Here is a 20,454-nt window from a genome sequence, read left to right as displayed (position 1 = left end):
AGAGTCAATAAGTGGCAGCAATTAATGGAGGACAAAAGACATTGAAGAGACTGCTAAGGTGCAGTCTGCCTGAAAGCAAGACATGAATGATTGCTTTATGGATTTCTTCCCCTTTTTTCTTCTCCCTGGCTAACAGCAGTGTTATTCAGGTGATTTTCTGAGTCACACACTTGGCTTCTGCAGCCAGACAACTCATAAATACTCATTTGTTAAACAGAAATCACCTTTCCCAGCTGCAGCTTAAAACTGGTTGTCCATCTCTTCTGAGTGGCAGTCCCAAGTGTGGCTTGGTGTGGTGGCAATGGTGGCAGCATGCATATGGCAGAGTAGCTCTGCCTCTGGCCACCTCCCACCTCCCCTTATCAGCTCATCCTCTCTAAGTAAGATTCCACACATTCCCCTGCAGCCAGCTGGGGTTCCCTGCCTTTGGCCCACTCCCCAGGACCAGTCAGTATCAGACATGGCTTTGAAGAACCTAACAGCTTAGGAAGGCTAAATCTTCACCTAAAATGAAGGATGTGCTGCTTAGTCCTGCTATGAGGTTAAAATTAGGCAATCTCAGTGCCTGTGCAGGACAGTCTCACAATCAACAAGTGGGCAGCCCACACTGCTTCCCTGCAGCCACCAACACCACTGCCAGCATCCAGGCTCCAGCACTGCTCTTCAGCCTCCAGCCCACAGCACAAACCTCTATTTGCAAAACCCCAGCCTTCTGATAAAAGAAAAAGTGCTTTTCCCAAACAACATGTTGTTCTGAAACTATTTTACAAAACTGCTCCTTAGTAACTATCAAAAATGGATGTCCCACTGTTGACATGCACAGCCTGATCCTTTCTCTTTCCTTTCAGTGTAAATCAAAATCAGTGTCACCACTGAAGTTTAAAACAGGTTTAGGTCTGAGGAAGATCAAAATCTTCACTTCTATTGTTCCATGCTTACTTCATTGCCCTTATATCTGATTGTTGTAATGAAAACGTTTTTAAAAAGGTTAAAAAATGCAAATGGGGTGTGTGGGTGCATTAATAAGAGGATATAAAAATAATGCAGAAGATAATATAATGAGAGAATCCTGAACAATGGAGCATTTGAATTCGGAGGACCGTGTTCAGTTTTGGGTGTCACCTCTTAGGAAAGATATGGCAATAGCTGCAAATGGAGGCTGAGGAAGAGAATTCAGAAGCTAATGCTCATGAGCATATGTGAAAAGAAATTAACAGGAAAACAAGAAATGGTACATCTAGTGAGTGACATGCAGTCCATTAAAAATTGCCAATGTATATTTCCCTTGCAAAATGCTCAAACCTGATTCCATTGATTCCCAACATCATTAGAAAGGCAAGGCTGGCTCAGGTAATTCAGTGGTTTTGCTATGCTGTACAGTGTAGCTGCTGTTGTCAGGCAGCTGTAGTTCAAGTCAAGAGGTCTGTGGGGTCAGATCATGTGAAGCACCAATTACACAGTAATGCAAATTTTAAGTTAAAACATTATGTGCTGTCTTCCAGGCATTGGGTAACATGGTATCCTTGGTGCAGAAGATAAATCCTACAGACCTGGGCTTTGACTAAGTCTGTTCTGTCCAGGAAGGAAAAAAAAAGACAAGAAAAAGCCAAAGTAATAATAATTATGAATGTAAGAAGGAAATGCTAAGGCAGAGCTCTTTGGGAAATATGGTCCCTTGGATGAGAAAACATCCACTGTTTTCTTTAATGCCAGTTCTAGCTAGGGAAAAGAGCCTCTGAGCACATTTGAGATGAGCACCTCACTATCCTTATCAACTGTAGGTACAACAGGCATGAGGAGCTGGTACTTTTTGGGTTTGTACTCCTTCACACTCCACTGACTCCACTTATATTACTTTTGATTTCAGCACAGAATTTTCCAAGCACAGAATTTTCCAAGCACAGAATCCTGCTGCTGATGCCTCTCTCACAGTAAATACAATTTATTTCCTCACCCTGTGAAAAAAAAATGGACAAAATAAAATATTCCCTTAACTCAAAGGGCATTACTCCATAGCAGACCTGTAAGCCTTCTGGCACTCCATGGTGAGTCATGGGTTTGTCACAGGGAAGCTTCCTCACCCTGTGTGAGACAACACCCAAAAAACAGCCTGCCTATTATACACATTACACCATCTCTCCATTTACTTTGCCCATTTGGAAGAAAAAAGAAAATACACTTTATTTTCGTTAACAAAATGAATGGCATGATCTATGAGAAGCAAAGGAAGAGAGGCGGTGGTGAAGTTTGAATACAAAAAGAGGATTGTAGAAGCAGGATTTATTTAGCCTTCCAAAAAACACTGAGGAGGAGTCACTGCAGGAATTTAATGACTGGAAAATGCAATAAAACTGTAGTTCCTTGCTTCGTGTACTCTGCAGTGCTTGGACACCCAGATAAGCAAGTCTGAAGCACAAGTCTAGCTAGATTCACCCTAGGCAACTCTTGAAACAGAGAGGAGCCCAAATTCCACTGCATCCTTCATTCCTGAGTCCTGCCAGCTCTCAGACCAGGAGTGCACAGGTCTGATGGTAACCTTGATTAATCATTACAGGAGTAATTGATGGCAGCCCTCTATGCCAGGCCAAACCTTCAGCTGGTATAAAGGGACATTGACACTGGTGACCATGAATCTATGATGTCTGAGCTCAGATTAACCCAAGTTTAACTCAGTGAAATCTTCCATGGAGTAGGCTGGGCATACAGCTGCATTTTAAAAAGAGTAATGTTGTGACCGATTAAAATATTTGCAAACAAACAAGACACTTGGCAAGGTCAGTGAACTTCAAAATTAAAATAAAAAACAAGGGAAAGATTAGCATCAAATTCAGCAGGCTATGTGATGCTTTTTCTAAGTGTCAATCCAAATAAAGTCTTAAAAATACAGAGTGAGTTATCCAAGGATGAGGGGAAAAATCTCTCCTAGGAATAGCACTGATCTAAGCAATCACTAATATTTGTCATCCTTTGAAGCACCATGCCTAAGTTGCCCCCAGAAGAGGGACATTCAAATCACAGCAAGCAAGTAGTCTGGTAATAAGAAATGATTTCAAGAGGGAAAATTATCACAAGCATTTGGATTGATCCAAAAGGCCTTAAAATAAAACCAGGCTGGCTCTGCTGTATCCACTCCAGTGCCCAGGTATGTGAACACACATGAAATTAAAAAATGACAATCTAAAAATAGTCATAAACATGTAGGTCTTTTCATCTCAAATGGCTGTAAATAATGTAAAGCAAGAGCAGTTTCTCATCCAGTGGGCCTGAAAAATGGAAGCAAATACTATTTACTGTTTCCACTTGAGTTTGCAGATTTGGACCGAAGTTTCACCCAGTTGTTAAAGATTTATACAGGAGGTTTAACAATCCCCTGTCATTAAGCCTTGGCACAAGCAGTGCAAAGGACGTTCAGGGCATATTTGTACTAACTTATCTGGGTAAAGAGAAAGCTGTTCCTTTACACTGTGTTTGCTGTGACTCTGGAAACTGAGCAAACAAAATCTGAGGCACACTTTACTCTCAAGCAGAACTGACATGAAGGTACAAGGACTGAAGGACACCGAACTTGTGTAGGACATACCTGCCTCTGGATCCACAACTGAATTGCAAATCCCTAACAACCTGGGGGAGTTTAACTCAGACTTTTTGGAATACCTCATCCTGATGGCAAATGAGAGACCGGCTCAGCCCCTGAATGTCAGGTGAGTAAAATCCTGTTCTGGGGGGATGCTGGAAGAGGAACTGCCCGAGGAAGAAACCTCAGGCCACAAACAAAGGCACAAATCCACTGCCCAAGAAAGAACTGAAGGAGTCCTGTGCAAGCCAGAGAGAGCATAGTTATGACACTGTTGAAATACTGGCTGACAGAGAGGAGAGGCACCACTGGCACAACCTGGTAGGCATAAAATCCACCACCCACAGGGAGGAAGCCTAGTCAGAGGGGAGACCCAGACTGTACAAAATGGCATTAATGTGACCACCTGAACAGCAAACATTCCCAAACCAAACCAAGCTGTGTGTCTTTTTCCAGGGGCAGCACAAGTTGTGATTTTTCCTGTCAAATGGTTTATGTGTGATCTTGCTTTAAAAGATATATATAAATAAAGACAGGAAATATGAAAAACAGCCTGTTTTCCTCTTACCTCCAGGCTGATTCTTCCCCTGAGCCAATTTTTCCTTTCACTCTCAGGAGGCCAATTGCTGTGAATCCAGTGTAGCTGTGAACTCTCTCCCAGCAATTATGTGTATTTTTAAATGCACAAAAGTAAACAAGGACTCAAATTTTATAAGAACAAGCTAGCTCTTCTGATCTTAAACTATCAACAGATTTGACCGTTATAGTGGAACTGTCACTTCCAGACCTAGTTGGAAGTAGGAAATTGCACTAAAATAATGAAAGCTATTTAGAATATTTTGCTGAACCTGCAAGAAGTACTAATTGGCTGGCATCCATTTTATGAGACAGACAGGTATTTTATTCAGGGCTGATTTTCTACAGTTACAAATTGGGACTGTTAACTTGAAACTACTTTAAGAAAAACTCTAAATACAGGAGTATGTATGAAACACCATACTAACTGCCAGACAAGAAGAACCCAAAGAACCCATTGTCCCACACTGCTATATTTTGCCCAGGACATTTGCAAGGCAATATAAAATGCTTTAACAATATAATTACCCTCATCTGTCCCTGAGTATTTGGCCAGTGCCAGGGGATTTCACTCAGCTTTTCCTTTTGAAAGTAGCTTGTTCTGTGATTTCTATAGGCAATTATAATTTTCCCCCCAATAGTTACTGGAGGAAATAATACATGTTTCCAAGCAGCACCCCATGGAAACTGCTCCATCATATCTAAAATAAGGAAAATTGACAAGACTCAGTAACAGCCTGGAACAATCTGGAAGTCTCATCTACCTCTTGCCTTCTCTTTCCTATGTGAAATCATCTTGGAAACAGATGTCCATGATAAAACAGGTCAAGCAGGTTGCTCAATCTGCAAAATTTGGACTTTGCTGTTCCAAAAGGCAGCAATTCCTAAAACAAGAGCCTTTTTTAGGAGCAGTTGCAGTCAGCTCAAATAAAACTTAAAAGAACAGCAGGGGGAGGAACTAGAAATCTAGACAAGATGCTTGCTTTTCACTTTTCACTTTTCACATGTAGAAAACATGAAATGAAAAATAACCAAAACCAAGAGAATTTTCAAACGAGTTCATTTTTTCCTTTAATTACATTATGTTTCAGAGTTCTTTTGAGCACATCAGGTTATCTCATGTCATGCTCTTGCACTTACATTGAGTTCCTGGTTAAGTAACTCAGAAGAAAAAAGACTGCAGAAAAATGCAGGAGTATTCACAAACTGTAATGTACTGCTCCCAGTCCAGAGATGGGGAACTGACATGCTCAAGACTGCCCAGGAAACTGCAGTAGAGCTAAGAAATTACATCTACTCTCCCAGAACCTGATCCTGTGCCGCAGCCATGAGATTAACTACCCTCGTCCCAGCCTTCCTCTTTCTGTGCTTAAAAGCTGGGAATGGAGAGGAGGGTAAAACCTGCTGTTAGAAGGAAAGTTCCAGAAGGGAAAGTTTTGCCAACCTTTCCCAGCGCTTGGGTAAAGTGGAATGGCACTAATGTGACAAGATGGAGACTCCCTGTGCATATACATGCAGCCAGAGCACTGCATGTGTCCCTCATTTTCTACAGTGCCATGCTGGCTAGTGCTGCAGCTGGCAAATTAGAGGCAAGTGGGGAAGGCTTGGGGTTGATGGCATAAGCACTGGGCTAGCCCCCAGTACTGGGAGAGAAGAGGCTGCTCTGTGTTGGGAGCTGCAGCCCAGCAAGCTTCTCTTCCCACCAGGGTCCAGAAACGGCCGTGCTGAAGGGAAGTTTGCATCAGTCAATGCTGTTTGCTGATGAGCTTCCAGAGTTGTGTATCAAGTGCTTTTCCTGAGTTACTAAAGACCCCTGCAGTCAGAGTAACAGGCTGTAAGAATAGAATCAGCTCATGTCACATTTGAAATTAGCTGAAATTAGCTTGATGCAGTTGACAAGGAGAGTATGGCATAGCAGCACTCCAAACCTGCCTGGTTTTTCAAACTGGCAGAAACCAGCCTAACAAGATGCTGATGTCTTAGTGACTTCTGGCTCTCTTGTTTGCAAGCAGATTCACCAAACAGGCAAACCTTGGACCCTCCACCCAATAAACACCAAGGGAGGAAAAAGTGAGAACTCTATTTCTTGATCAACAAAATTAGCCTTCTCTTTCCCTGATTCTGTATGGAAGCTTTCAAATGAAAAACCCTATGAATTCTTACCTTTCTGCAGTTCAAACAACCACCCATGCTCATTTCTTCCATAACAAGTGTCTAATACACAACCAGCAAATCTAGAAATAGAAGTGGGCGTCATTATATTTTTCCCCAAGAGCAGCATAGGTCTTGTCTGCCCAAGGGACACTTGGCCTGTCTGCTTACTAATGAGTCTGTCTTGAAAAGCCTCAACCAAGACATCCATTAATCCTCCTTTTACAATTTAGCATTACTAAACCTCTCTGCTTTCAGCAAGGCATTATGCCCTGCATATTATTTCTCATACTATGTTTTTGACTAAATCATTTCATCATAGACTAAAGCTTCCATACCTTAGTCCTTTAAGTTTTTAAAGTAAGCTCTACATTGTATACACATTCCATGGCTAGAAGGCTTCCCACAGCCCAAACAGAACAAACAAAAAGGAACAAGGACTCACAACTCCTACATGCAGTCCTGCAAAACAGAAGAGATCATCAGGCAGACTGCTGAGAGCCTTCCTGTGCACGTACTTGCAGAGTACATGGGTATCTCCTGCTTTGAGGCTACATCCTGCAATTTGCCCCTAAGCCCTGAGCTGATAATTGTGTACTTCCCCCAGCCTAGGAGGTACAGGGATTTGGTTTTTAATTATTCACTTACCTTCCCGAGATAAGCCTGGAAAACCTCATGAGTTTTCAGTCACAGCTACTTAGCAACTATTTCACTAGTATCTTCTCAGCAGAAATAAGGAATGGGATGGCATCAATGGCAAGAACATTTCATAAACAGCAGGAAGAAGGAAAGGGGGCTTTCTCTATAGGCAGGAGTTCTTGTTAGTAGAGAGATATCAATGATGTCAGATGAACAAGCATGAGGTTTATACATTTCACTTCTCAGGACTCTCTCAAAATCTTCAAGCAAAAGTGCATTTTCACCATTGCATGTCTAATAATTTAAGGAAAGGAATAGAAATAAGGTCATATTTTTGGTATATTAGTTTTATAATAAAAAGCAAATATATATATATAAAATGGGTTAATTTGCATGAAGTAGTGAAATAGTTCATGTTTCATGCAGAGGGAATTGTATGAAGGCACATATCCTCTTCTGTCATGTGTCATAACATTTGTAGAACACTTATTTGGTGGTCCTATGGACACGTGGCTTACCTTTATGCATAGAGCTACCCACAATGCCAGACTTCATTCCAGAAATATTTTTAGACCTAGCAAGAACATCTGAGTAATTTTTAGCCACTTTAAATGTACTGGTTTCTCTCTCTATCCTCATTCACTTGGTCTTAGGGTTTCAAAAGCACATGGTTTGGAGGATTTATTATATGGGTCCAATGTATTTATTTTTAGTCTCTGAAGTGTATCTAAAACAGGTTCTCTGTAACATGTGCAAGACAAAAAGGGTTTTCTTGTCACAAAAGTGTAATGAACTATATAATTCTGTCTTGGTTTTGCTTGCTATAAATAAGGTACCAACACTGAATCATGGCAATAGAACCATTATGTTAGCTTCTTCAGCTGAAAGACTATCTCACAATTGGGCTGGTTGTATTTTGATTCTGTTAAGGCTGTTTATAGAATTCAATCTTATTTACAAAATGAGCACAAAATATTTAATTTATTTGATATTCTATTTGTCAAAATTATTTGATACTCTTTCAGCCAGCATTCCCAAACTTATTGTCTAATTTTCTCTGGCTTCTGCTGCGAACCTCATTGGTCCATGTGTTACTCTCTGGTCAGTCTGTTCTCATGCTCCACCTGTTTGTCTCCACCTCTGTGCCTTGATCAAATAATACCTTGGCCTTGCACCTAAATAGTTGAAATTCCTTTGTCATGTACGTTGCTCTGGACAGGGACATGCACTTAACTGTCTTTTGCCACCATTTAATAGGAAGTGTCAGGATCGTAAACACTTCCAAGGATGGCAATCCCAACCAGGAACAATGAAAATATAAATATTTGTGTAGTCAGGCAGCTGAGGGCTATGAGAGCTTTAGGGTAAGGTGTTACCACGCCCGTACATCCTTCTGCTGAAAGTCAGTCCCCCTGGAGCAGGGGTGGTTCAGCCGGACAAGTGAGAGCAGCACACTGACACTGACTCCAAGTCTTCACCTCAACCACCGATGAGGCTAAATGAATTCATAGCTGCATCTGCTGAGATCTAAATCTGCCAGAGCCTAGGGCTGAGTCTGTGGGTGTTACTATTCCCCTGACTCAGACAGAAATATCTCCCAGTGCAAATGCAGGCCTGAGCTTGGGCACAGCCCCAGAGCCTCTGCCAGGGTCCTCTCGCATGTGGCACTCCTTGAGGGTTTGGCACCCGCATGAGCAAGAGTGGCTGTCGGTGAGTAAGGGCTGCTGCTGGATTTTGGACTGTGATGCATTTCAGCAAAGCTGGGTTTGCCTCATTATCATGCACAGTGAAAGAGTTTATAGAGATGACATTCCACTTCAATTAAAACCATGTAAGATGGAAAAAAGTCACTGCCTAACACACGAGCAGGGATGAGATAGGGGACTGATGCTGGTGGGAGGCAGAGGTTTGGTTTTGGTTTGCACAAGACTTTAAGAAAAACATTTGAAAATGAAACCATTAAGATGCAGCTAAATTAGCATTTGTATGTACATTCAGACACTATTTAAAGAAGAAATATTAAAGGATTCATGTTATTTGTAAGAGCCTGAAGTCAAACTTTTGTCCTAAAAGAGCTCTATCTGGTTCATCTGGATGAAAGGTGCATCCCTATATTCAACACATAAAACCTTCCAGATGAGTCATTAATAGGGCTTTTACACTTGAGATGACTTCAACATATAAAAAGGAAGAAAGTATTACAAGATTTTCTGCCTTTCTACAGCACAAACACGCTACAGCCTAGACAGCAATTTCTGCATTGAGCCCCAAAACAAAATGATGTGGAACTAGACATCATTTACAGGGGCATCCAGCCATGGATGGATTTGAGCTGATGGCAAAACTAAAACAGCGTTAGGTTACTCAGAGTAGGCGTTCACTGCCCTGTGTGATGAAGGCACCCACCTGCATATTTTTAGTGGACACTCAGACACATCAATACTGTTGTCTTCATTCCTGGTGGTGGTAGGGACACAGTCAGACAAAGGGAATTCTTCTGTGACTGCATGTCCCTATATAGGCAAAGCATTCAGTCAAGTTGTAGTCATACCTGTTATTTTCTGTTTGAAACATCCCTGAGTTACACAGCTGGAGATTTCTGTCTGTCTTCTGGTATTAATTAAGCAATCTTCATTACTCTTCCAGGCTGGGCAACAGTGTTGTTTAGTATCAGCAAACTGAGCAGTTTTAATTTCAAAATCCTTGTGTTTACTCCCTTATTACAGTACTTAACACTTTTCAGTCAGCCAATACACCTTCGCACTTTAAAGAGGAATTAGGAATTTACTGAAGGACTGGATTCACCAGCAAGGAGAGCCACCAGTCTTGTCCTGCTGCACCCCTTCTATCACAGGGAAGGCTGACAACACGGAACCAAATAAGTCCCACACAAATGATTGCCTTGTGGCAGTGGAAGAGAGGATGCAGAAAAAACCCTCCCAGAGACACAGGCTGTCAGATCAGGGCCAGCACCAGGCACACCAAAATAGCCCATTATCCAGGACAGCAAAGTACTAGGGAGGCAAAGAATCCATGATCCAGCTGCCTGCTCTGCTGTGCTGGAGCTCTGGAAAACTGCCACTGAGAGAGGGGCCAGGGTGTGTGGAGCAGCAGGTTTGGCAGGGAAGGAGGTGGCTCTTTCCAGCAGCTCAGACACCACTTGCACCCCTCCTGTCTCAGCAACAGCTGAGTCAGGCAGGTGGCTTTCCAGGGCTGCCAGCCCCCAGCAGCTCCCTCTGCTACCAGTGCCCACCGGGGCTGCCACCAGTGACAGACCACACAGTCTGCCTCTACCATGACTCGTTTAGCTGTGCCTGCCTGGCACATCGTGGGATGAGGGAGAGATGCTCAACTGGTGCCAGAATGTTCCTCCTGCTCCAGACTCCCACATCAAACTGTCCATATTAAACCCACTTGAAATACCTACAGGTCTACACAGCTGCAATCTCAGCTTTCAGTCTGCAGCTCTGCTACTAAAAGCATCCTCATCTTTGATTAGCCGTAACTGGTTAACAGAAGTTACACCTAAAACAGCTTTGATACATCTGATACTCTTCATATCCCTCTAAGTCCACTCTCTTTATACAGTAGTCCCGCCCACAGCCAGCCCATGCCTTGAAAACACCTCCAGTCCCACCCTCCCAGAGGTAGCAGTACTCCCTGTTTCCTACACACATCCATGTGTCCAGGTCCACACTGTTCCAGGAACCTCAGTCCCTTTTACAGCTTGTATTAAGATGTTGATCTTACCCAACATCCCTGAGTTCAGCTGTTCTTGTAAAAATTCATGGCATTTGCTGGTAAATGCCAGTTTTTTACATAAGCAAGTAAAATTTACATACAGTCAAATTCCTGGAGGCTGGATTATGTGTGAGTCAAAATGCATATTTCTAGTGTTGCTGTATGTGCATCACTTTCTGGCTTCACTGTTGCCATCTTTCTCTTTTCCCTACAGACTGCTACTTTGGTCTCCAGGAGCTACAGGGAAGTGTTTGCCTGCAAAGCACATTCAGGTGAGTGGTGACTCAAGCCATGTGATTTCAAGGTGGCATGTGATATACTTGGGAGGGGGTACTCCTGACAAAAGACCTGGCACTCATCTACCTCTGACCATCAGAGATGAATACCTTCTTCAAAAATTCTCTACAAACACTCAGACAGGGGTAGTTAAGGTCCACACATGCTTGAGCTATTCTCTGTCACAGAATAGTTTGACTGCTACAAGAGAAAAAGTAATACTAAATTTGAATGCATCATTCAAACATATTCCTAGTTTTTTTAATATACCTAAATTACTGGAAAAGTCAGAACTATTTGATTGACATATCAGTAAATGGTTTCTCAGATACTTTCTTAGAGTATCAATTTTGCAATCAGAAGTATGACTTCAGAAATGCATTCTGTTCTTGAATTCTTCATTGAAGAAAGTAAAAAACAGCATATATTGTTTATAACCACCACATTAAATGACTGCCCCTTCTGCCTCTCCTAGAAAACATGAAAGTCTCTCTCTCATCTATTGCTATCTTCACTTCTGGTCAAGAATCTTGTTTGTTAGGGATGGTTTGATAACCTGGAAACAAGTTAATTTTTCAGGACAGGCACCTTCACTCCTCTTATGAACAAAAGGAGTATCTGGCAAAGAGAAGCACACAGTTTTGCCAGGGGTACTGAACACATAGATAAGTCTTTGGGTAACCCAGCTGAGTATCACCTGGCCATGCAGGGGGCTCCTTCTCTGCCAAGGATCTTTGTAAAAGCTCAGCATTGACATCCATGTACTCTCTTATATTCACCAGGTAGGTGAAAGGGGAAAACAGTCTTCTCCATACACACATGTTCATCTCTTTGCCTAATGGTCCCTTTGGACATTTAATGGTTTTGAAACTACTCCTGACTGGTGAGCAGTTCCACTGAAAACTTTATCCACTTTTTCAATAAAATACTAGCAGCAATTTGCAAAGGATTGCAAGATTCATCAGCTTGGCAAAGGTCATGACAGACACAGGCCCCAATATGAGTCACATGGACAAGGGGTGGCCTCTTGAAGCACAGAGGAACTTTGATGTAGAGGAGATTGTCATAGGTTCATCTCCTTGAGTGCCAAGGCATAAAATAATCTACAGAAGAGAAATAAATAAAAATGTAAAAATTGTTAGAGTTTGGGGTTAAGTAGGATTACTGCTGTAATATTAATTGTAGTCCACTTAGAAGATACACTTCCATCACAGTTGCAAGGATCAAGTCCCTGGGGCTCTAGTCTTGGGACAAAAAAAAGGCAGAGGAGAAGAAGTAGCCTCTTCTCTCTTTTCAAACTATCTCCAACAGCAGCTGCTTTTATTCTGTTGTTCCACACACCCACAGAAAAAGAAACAGGCTTAGTGAATCTCTGTACCTCAGAGTAGTTTACAAACCAAACTTAACACCACCACTGACAAATATGTCCTTCATACACTTCCATTAACTCTGGAAACAGTCCCAGAGCAACCACCATAGTTCCAAACAGCCCAAAAGGCAGAGCTGAAGTCAGGATCCAAATTTAGAGCTGCATGCTGTGGTTAGGTAATGAAAGAAGAAAGCAGACTTTCTCCTCTCTAGAGCCAAGAAGCTCATGCCCAGTGCATGATTTCAGGGAGTGACCTTCTCTTTATAAGGATAAATCCTAGTGCCTTCAAAAAATATTGGAAAGCAGAGGATTCACAGATGATGGCCCAATTGTCCCTGGTGTCCCAGGGTCTGCTAGAGTGACCCCAGGGACAAGCATGAGAAATGTTTGTGGAACACATGAGTTCACAGAGATTGCAGAAGATGCATAAAAAATTGAAGCACCTACTTTCTAAGCTATCTTGTGCCTTGGATATACTGTAACATAACAAACCAATGATACATGTGACTTCTTAAAACAGCATCTAACTAATCCACAGCACAGTTTTATGCCCTTCTCTCAGCTTGCTGTCAATTTTATATTCACATTTTCTATACGGCATCTTTCTATTACTCATGACAGCCCCATCAGTCACAAAATCATATTACATATTCAGGAAGACTTTGACAGCTGAAAGAATTTAGCAAAGGACCAGAGAATGCTTAAGTAATCTGTTCATATTTTATCCAGTCCTACAAAGGCTGAAAGATCAACTGAAGTTTTGCTGTTTTGATGAGCCTCCTAAAAATTCTTGGGAGTCCAGGCATAGTCCATGTACTGACACAAAGAGCAGAGAAATTTTGTGCTGAAGTCATTGTGTCAATAAGGAGGTACACTGGCACTTGAGGGGAACTTTGGGAAAGCAGATCAAACCTCTGCACTATATAATCTTGTCTCTTCTACCTTTATGCCCTACAGTCATGGATTTTTCTTCACTTACCTGCACAGCAGGCATGAGTGCTGTTGATAAGTAGTAGAAGGCACCCAGCCCTGTAAAAGGCATTAATTCTTCTATTACATGGAGGAGTATATAGATAATAGACAGATTTACTGAGCTTTCTCTTCAGCTTTAACCTTCTATTCTGTAACATTTTCACCCTCATAAAAAAGGTCATGGGCACTATCTGTTATACACTCTAAATCAACCAGTAATACCAAACCAAAATACAACATTCTTCCAGTAACATCTGTCATATGTCATGGAATGACAACCATGAACATATCAAAGCAATGTCCAGGACATGAGAATAAGCCTTGTAAGGTGATGATGTCAGAATGATCTCTGATAAAAAGTCCTGTATAGTCCCTGTTATCCTAATCAGATGATGGACTATGGCCTCTGAACTAACCAGAACTTTGTCCTCTCTTCTCCTGTTACGTTCCTGTTTTATCTGTGTCCAGCTGTAATTCAGATAAAGCTGATGGAGTTGTGGAGGCTACCTGTCTTCTGCTGATCCACGGTCTCAGTTGCTATAGAGACCAGCTCTGGAAGCCATGGAGGAGCATGGGAGAGAAGCCACCCACAGGCTCTCCACTGGCGGGCTCTGGCAGGGCCGTTCTCAGCACGTACTGAGAGAGTCAGGTTCGGTCTCTGAGGGTGAGGAAGAGTCAGCAGGCGCTAACCCAGTGACGCACGAGGGGGACTTGCACACACAGTACATTGCTATCCAAAGAAATTCCAGGTACTACCGATCCATGAGGCTGCCAAACAGAGGGAAAAGAAAGACTTCGAGAGAGGCAACGCACATGCAGCATGCTACAGGTGAGTACTGACCCAAACAGCATTATGCTTCTTTTTCCAGTGAGATTAGGAACTAGAGGAGTCAATAGAACAGAAGGACAGGAAGATAGAAAGCAGCTCAGCTGTCAGCACATAACAGAACACCCCTGCCCTACAGCACAGTGGGCAGAGGAGTGCCATCCTTCTTTTTTCAGCTTGGAAATATAAAATGGTTGGATGTTTAAAGACATTTCATGACAGAGAATCCAAATATATGTGGGACTCTGCACTGCACCCCTCTGCTCTGCAGGAGAAAAATAACTTAGAGAAAGACATGAAACTGTCAATGAAGCAGGGACTTTAGCATACAGAAATAAATGTTCAAAAGTAAAGAAAACAGTCAGCAAAACCAGAGGAAACTGCAATAGTTCCTTCTGAGGGACAAACAAGACTTCTGTGAAAGTGCAGTTACTGCTACTTTGCACTGAAGAGAGCTGTAAGAAACACCTAGGCTCCCTTTTAACAAGGAGGTTGAAACAACAGGAGCACTATCCGGAACATAGATGCATTCAGCCATGGCTTCAGTAAAAAAGGAATGTGTTGGCTCTCCCTGACTATGAATAGTACAGAGCATTACTGCAAGGCCAGGCTGGAACCAGGCATCTTTCAGGTGCCAGAGCTGGAACCAGGCATCTTTCAGGTGCCAGAGCTGGAACCTTGTCTGAGCAGCTGTCTGTGAAAGAAGCAAGGGAAAGATAGGAGAAATTAAGAGAGTGCCAGGAGATGAGCTACTGCAACACACTGAGAAGCATTGGAAACAGGGCTGCATGAAGGAAATTGAGGTGGTTCTAATCTAAGTCCAAAACAACAGAGACCTGGAACTGGGAACAATAGAAAATGCCCTTCACTTCCATCTCCCTGATGCTTCAAGAAACTGAATTTTAAAACTCCTTCACAGCAAAGTGACCTTATCCTATTTTCAGGTTATAATCTAACAGAATCAATGCTCTGGACCATGAGCTTTGGATAGCTGGTGATATACAATCAAGATGATACACCACTGCTTATGTTCCACTGCTGTGCAAACCACTGGAAGCTATTGCTTTGTTTTGTAGCAGTAAAGCCACCTCTTCAGCTCCTGAAAGTAGATCAAGTTCCTTAAGAAAAAAAAAGAACAGACATCCTCCACCCCCCAAATAAAAGGGGTGTGGGAAATGTCCCCAAGAAAATAGGTGTGTCCTGCCTCACCAAGGGAGCCGTGCAATTTCAGTATAAAAGTCCATTCAACCCTGTGGCACAGACAGAAGGAAAATTCACTCCTTTCTCCAAGTTTGCAAGCAGACAGCAGCAAAGAGCTCCTGTTTAATATTCTGCTACTGTTGCAAGGAAGTTTGTGACAAACTGAGTGTTGCCTATGCCAGAGCAGAGCTGCTCTCCACCCTGTGGGTGCAGACAGGACCAGAGCAGAGCCACCCTCTCGCCACCTCCCAGGGCAGAGCTAGCACAGCACAGACACGCCCTCTCTCCCGTTCCTGGGTGTCACAGCTGCCGAGGAGGTGCTCACCCCTGTGATCTGCAGCTGGCAGTGCAGCAGCACCAGCACTGAAGGACTCACCTTCTTCATAGACCTGCAGCATCATGGTATCAGGATGTTGGCAGAGGAGGACACCCCTTGTGTCTTGGCCTGTGTCATTGAGGAAGGACAAGCTAAGAGAAGGGCTTCTCTTAGCGACTCATTAGAGCATCCACAATGCTGACCTGTACTTCTGTGCCACTCCCCTCCCTGTATTACCACTACTGAAACAGGACTGGTTCCAAACAGGGCTTTTCCTTCCATGCCTGCAATTGTTCAGCAAGCACACTGGGGAACGTGTCTCTTCTCCAGTCTGTACAGCAACACCTGGGCTAGGAGCAATAGTTCTTTCTCTGAGGCAACTGTAGCAAGTCCTCCTAAGAGCTACAGTCTTTAAATTCAGCTAGGATTGTGTGAGCAGTATTTCTGCTCTCTCTCTTTAGTTCCTTGAATCCATTCCTTCTCCCGAAACTGGACAGTGAGTGCTTCTAAACCAGCCCCATTTGAACTTCTGACAGCATTTGCTGACATGCATGGAAGCAAGGGATGGATGAGCTATTTTATATTGCCTTCCAATCCATTTGAACATCAGCTGTCCAAGAATGTGACTCAAGCTCAAATGTTAACCTCTTCTCATTTTGCTTAGGGAACAACTGGAGGGGAGGGGAAGGCAAGAAGACAGGAAGAGACAGAAAAGACAGAGTAGGATACAAAATGAGAAAAATAAGGACTCAAGAAATGAGATCACCGAAAAGCCATTTAAAATTATCTAAATCCAACTCAGGGAAGGCTTCCATATAAGCACCCTTTGCACCAGTCCAGCTTTGGCTTATAGCCTAGGACCTGTAAAACATAATAGATGCTTTTCTTTAACTGGAAAAAGAATTGTTGAGTTGTTTTGGTTTTTTTAAGCAATCTTTGACAGAACAATAAAGTGTTTAAACTATTCAAAGTGAATAACGCAAACTACTATTTCATAAGGCCTTGGCTCTATTTTAGGAAGTCTTCAAACTCTGGATGTCATCCCTTCCCTCTGAAAATTTATTTAAAAGGTGCATCAGAACCCTGCTTCAGTCAGGGCACTGACCTGACTGTCCTGTCACCAGTGTGAAAGATAAACAGATTTATGACTTAGACCAAAATGTTTCTAATAAAAAACAGCAACGCCATTTATCAACAAGCCTCAAACAATGGGAGATTTCATTTGAAAAGTGAGATGCATCCTCTCCTGCCAACTATTGCAGTAGTAAGCCTTGGATTTAATGCAACTTTGACTCCCTGTGAAAGGAGCAGTGGTTCATCTGAGGGAAATTGGAGAAGTAATTAAAAGTAAAGCTCCTCTCTCGCCAAATCTAACCTTGATTTATCTAGTAAACTGAACATCTTCAGAATGAAAATGCAGTAAAGCAGAGCAGTAATGAAGCCTTGATTTGGCAAACCCAATATTGGAATGCACAGGCACACACAGCTGAACATTTTCTGCCGAAATAACTGCACTGAAAATCACTCATGTTGGGATCCAGCCTGCAGTGTGAGAGTGCTACTCCCATACATAAGAACTGGTACCCTAAATCCAACTCCACCTTTTCTCAGCTGCATTTGCATTTTACAAGCAGATGACACTCTGATCTTGTTTGAAAATCAAAGATAAAATGTAACCACCTTTGTGTCTTGTGGTTTTCCTGTTGCCTTTGGTGTCAGCAAACCACTACATACAGTAAAGGTAAATTAGGAAAATTACTGTTTTAACACCCTCTTGGCTTTCTCTTATGTCACAGGTTCACTCAAAAACTACGAGCCCATCAAAGAGCCTCTGAATGTTTTACCACATAAGGGATCACCATCTCCAGCAAACTCTGATCCAACAACGTTCAATGAATTATTGATTCAAAGGTAAGGAGATTCCCATGCAGGGTATTCCCCATGCCTTCCCTGAAAACTACTCAGTGGTGTCAGAGTGAGAATGCTTCTTTTGGGAAGGACAGCTGGACTAAGCTGTAGCTCTGATCCATGCCTTCTCACCTTGACTTGTGGTGCTGCTTTCAGCCTTAATGATTTCTACAGCAGAGTATTAGCATGGTGGTAAAAGGGTCTTATCAATGTGCATTTGGGGAAGACAGTGAAGGAAAGAGGAGGAACAAGAAGACAGTGGGGAAGATGGAAAAAAGGGGAATGTGATGCAGGATCACCCAGCAGTGTTAGCAAACTGGGCAGACTGCCTTAAGCAGTTTCTTGAGGATAAGGAGAGCCTGTGAGCATTTTGTTATGGAACACCCCAGCATCAGGGTAATCCCTTTCTCGGCCTTCATAGAGAGCTATTCTGAAGCCTGTTACACAATCCTGCATGGAAAACAGGATTTTATAGCTGAAGAAGTAGCTACAAAAATTTTTTTCTAAACCATCCAGACTTTTTGTTTGCTTTTTGCTTTAAAGAACTGATAAGCAACAGAGGCTTTCAATGAGGTAGTCATTTTTGGCTTAAATCCCTCAACAACAAAGGTCCAGCAGAAGACCCTGGTCCCATAACTCAGAAATTTACATACATCCCATAAATCTGCCCTCAATCCTGCTCTCTTGCCACCGTAGCTAGGCAGAGAAAGGAGCAGCTACCTATCCCTACATTTTCAAATATAAGTGAGGTTTTCTCCCACACTTATTCTCCAGCTACTCACCTCCTGTGTGTATAACTGTGAGATAGTCCCTCCTTCTATTGTAGAACAAGCTGGAAGCAGTAAGCACTTGTCCTCTAAGGGTGCATGCATCCTGCTGCACTGTCTGGTCCTAATTACTGAGACCAGCTGTGTTGGGGTAGTACAGAGTGCTTTCCCAGGCACGTTTCCCTGTGGAGAGGACTCCAACACAACCATTTTAGCCAAATGTCAAGTTGGATTTAAATAAATTAATTGCCTTGGCTAAAATTGATTGCCCCTTGGCCGTAAACTGAGCATATGAAATGAGACAGCCACAGTCTGCTGCAATGTCAAACCTATCTGTCATCCTTTCCTTGGAGCATAATCATCACTGTCAGTCTGACATCCTGACACTGGCACTTAGGCAGCTCTGAAATGTGCAATTTCTGATTCTCCCTGGAGCTGGAAACAATGAGCCTGTGCTAGGAGTTAGTTGTATCAAAGATGCTGCTGTGCACAGAACCTGTCAGGTCAGTACAGGTTCTAAGTCATGTCTGCTATAAGCAGGCAGTCCTGCTGAATGGCATCTCTTGAAATTCAGCACAGAGATTTAACAGAGAATGAGACCCAAGTTCCAGCTCAAATTCAACCCATGTTCTCCTTCCTTCTCCAAAAGATCAGTTGTAATTTATAGGAGAATCACTAGAAATCTGCAATGGGAAAGCATGCAAGAGCCTAAAAAAATGCCATTATTTGTAGTAATCAATAGTATCTCACTTGTATTTGGAAAAAATGGCCATTGTGCAGATAATACATTTAAAATATTACTGCTGGTCTCAAGAAATACATTTAATTTCTCCCCAAAAGAATAAATCTGGTGCCTGCCAGCTGACCATTCTGCTGAAAGCAGAAGCTAGCAGTTCTGCAGAAGAGACAAACCAGGACTGGGAAGATCCATGACATTCTCAGGAGTGGATCACCACAGTCCTGAGGGCAAGTGGGCCCACAGTGCTGCATCTCTTCACATTCACAAGCATGCTACAGCAGCCATATAAATTCTAGGGCTGGGCAGTCACAATCCCTTCTCCTTGCATGAAGATAACCAGCAGGTCTGACACAAATGGATTCTTCACAGGCAAGGATGTCATTTCACATATAGCCATGCTACATAACTCAGGGTAGAAAGTAAACACAGCTGGGGAACATAGTGAAGAGCTCAGGTAAAGGAATTGTCATCGGCATTGTACTCAGATGGGATTTTGGTTTGAATCTACATGTCTTTCAAAGCCCTGAGAATAGTAGAGTAATTCACTGATCTCACAACATTGATGTCTGAACACAAGATGTCCTCAAACATTATTGCTGGTGCTCCAAACTCTGGATGGCCACGGGCCATCCATAAGATACTTCCTAAGAGAGTTTTTATGCCTAACTATGCTCAAATGATCTTTTTTCCCCATGACCTTTCTCTTACATGATCTCCAGCTCCCCCTAAGCACTCTAGAGCTCTCCACAACATTCCATGGCTTCCTCTCAGTCTTGCCCATTGTACAAAGGCCCAAACACCTACAATGACAAGCCACTTCCCAACAACTCAGCTGACTTGCCCTGACCATATCAGTCCTGAGCTTCTAGCACAAATTCTGCTTCCCAGAATAACCAGAGCCAAAGCCCTGGGAGGAGCTGCACTCATAAAAAGCTGTTCTTTCACTGGGATCAGTCCTTCCAGCTCCAATGTGGCAGCAGCTGTGCAGAGATCATAGAAAGCTGCCACAGAAGATACATTGGAAGAGAAAGTCAGTGTGAAATTTCACTTTTCAAAGCTCATGGAGGCCATTGGTATACCAGTGCAGAGCAACCTATTTCTTTACGCTGCTTATGAGACCTCCAATTCAAATAAACAAGGACCATCTAAAAACCCTTTGGTCACATTTGATCTGAGGTCAAAGAATGGAAGTGCTACAACAATGAATACAAATAGTCACCTCCAGCAGCAAGAGGGAATCTAGCTTGTTTGAATTCCTGCAAATACGTGTATTAGAGAGAAGCAGAGCACACGTGAAATAGCACAGCACGCTGAAGGGTGCTCATGAGTGTGGGTCAGCATCCCTTAGCCCAGCACTCTCGGTCCTGGGCAGCAGAGGGCACTGCTCTTATAGCCTGATT

General features: G+C 42.8%; 1 protein-coding gene across 1 annotated transcript in view; it reads left to right on the top strand.

The window, feature by feature from the left end:
- Nucleotides 1-3,479: 3,479 nt before the first annotated feature.
- Nucleotides 3,480-20,454, top strand: part of NGEF (neuronal guanine nucleotide exchange factor) — a 47,560-nt gene continuing 30,585 nt past the window's right edge. Inside the window, exons 1-4 of the mRNA XM_058812164.1 lie at nt 3,480-3,701; nt 10,896-10,953; nt 13,767-14,127; nt 17,437-17,551. Of these exons, the coding sequence (XP_058668147.1) occupies nt 13,860-14,127; nt 17,437-17,551 (383 nt within the window). The 5' untranslated portion in view covers nt 3,480-3,701; nt 10,896-10,953; nt 13,767-13,859. The remainder of the gene's footprint in view (nt 3,702-10,895; nt 10,954-13,766; nt 14,128-17,436; nt 17,552-20,454) is intronic.

Source organism: Ammospiza caudacuta, chromosome 11 (assembly GCF_027887145.1).
Source record: "Ammospiza caudacuta isolate bAmmCau1 chromosome 11, bAmmCau1.pri, whole genome shotgun sequence".
Lineage (NCBI taxonomy): Eukaryota > Metazoa > Chordata > Aves > Passeriformes > Passerellidae > Ammospiza > Ammospiza caudacuta.
This window is presented reverse-complemented; position numbering and strand designations above follow the sequence as displayed.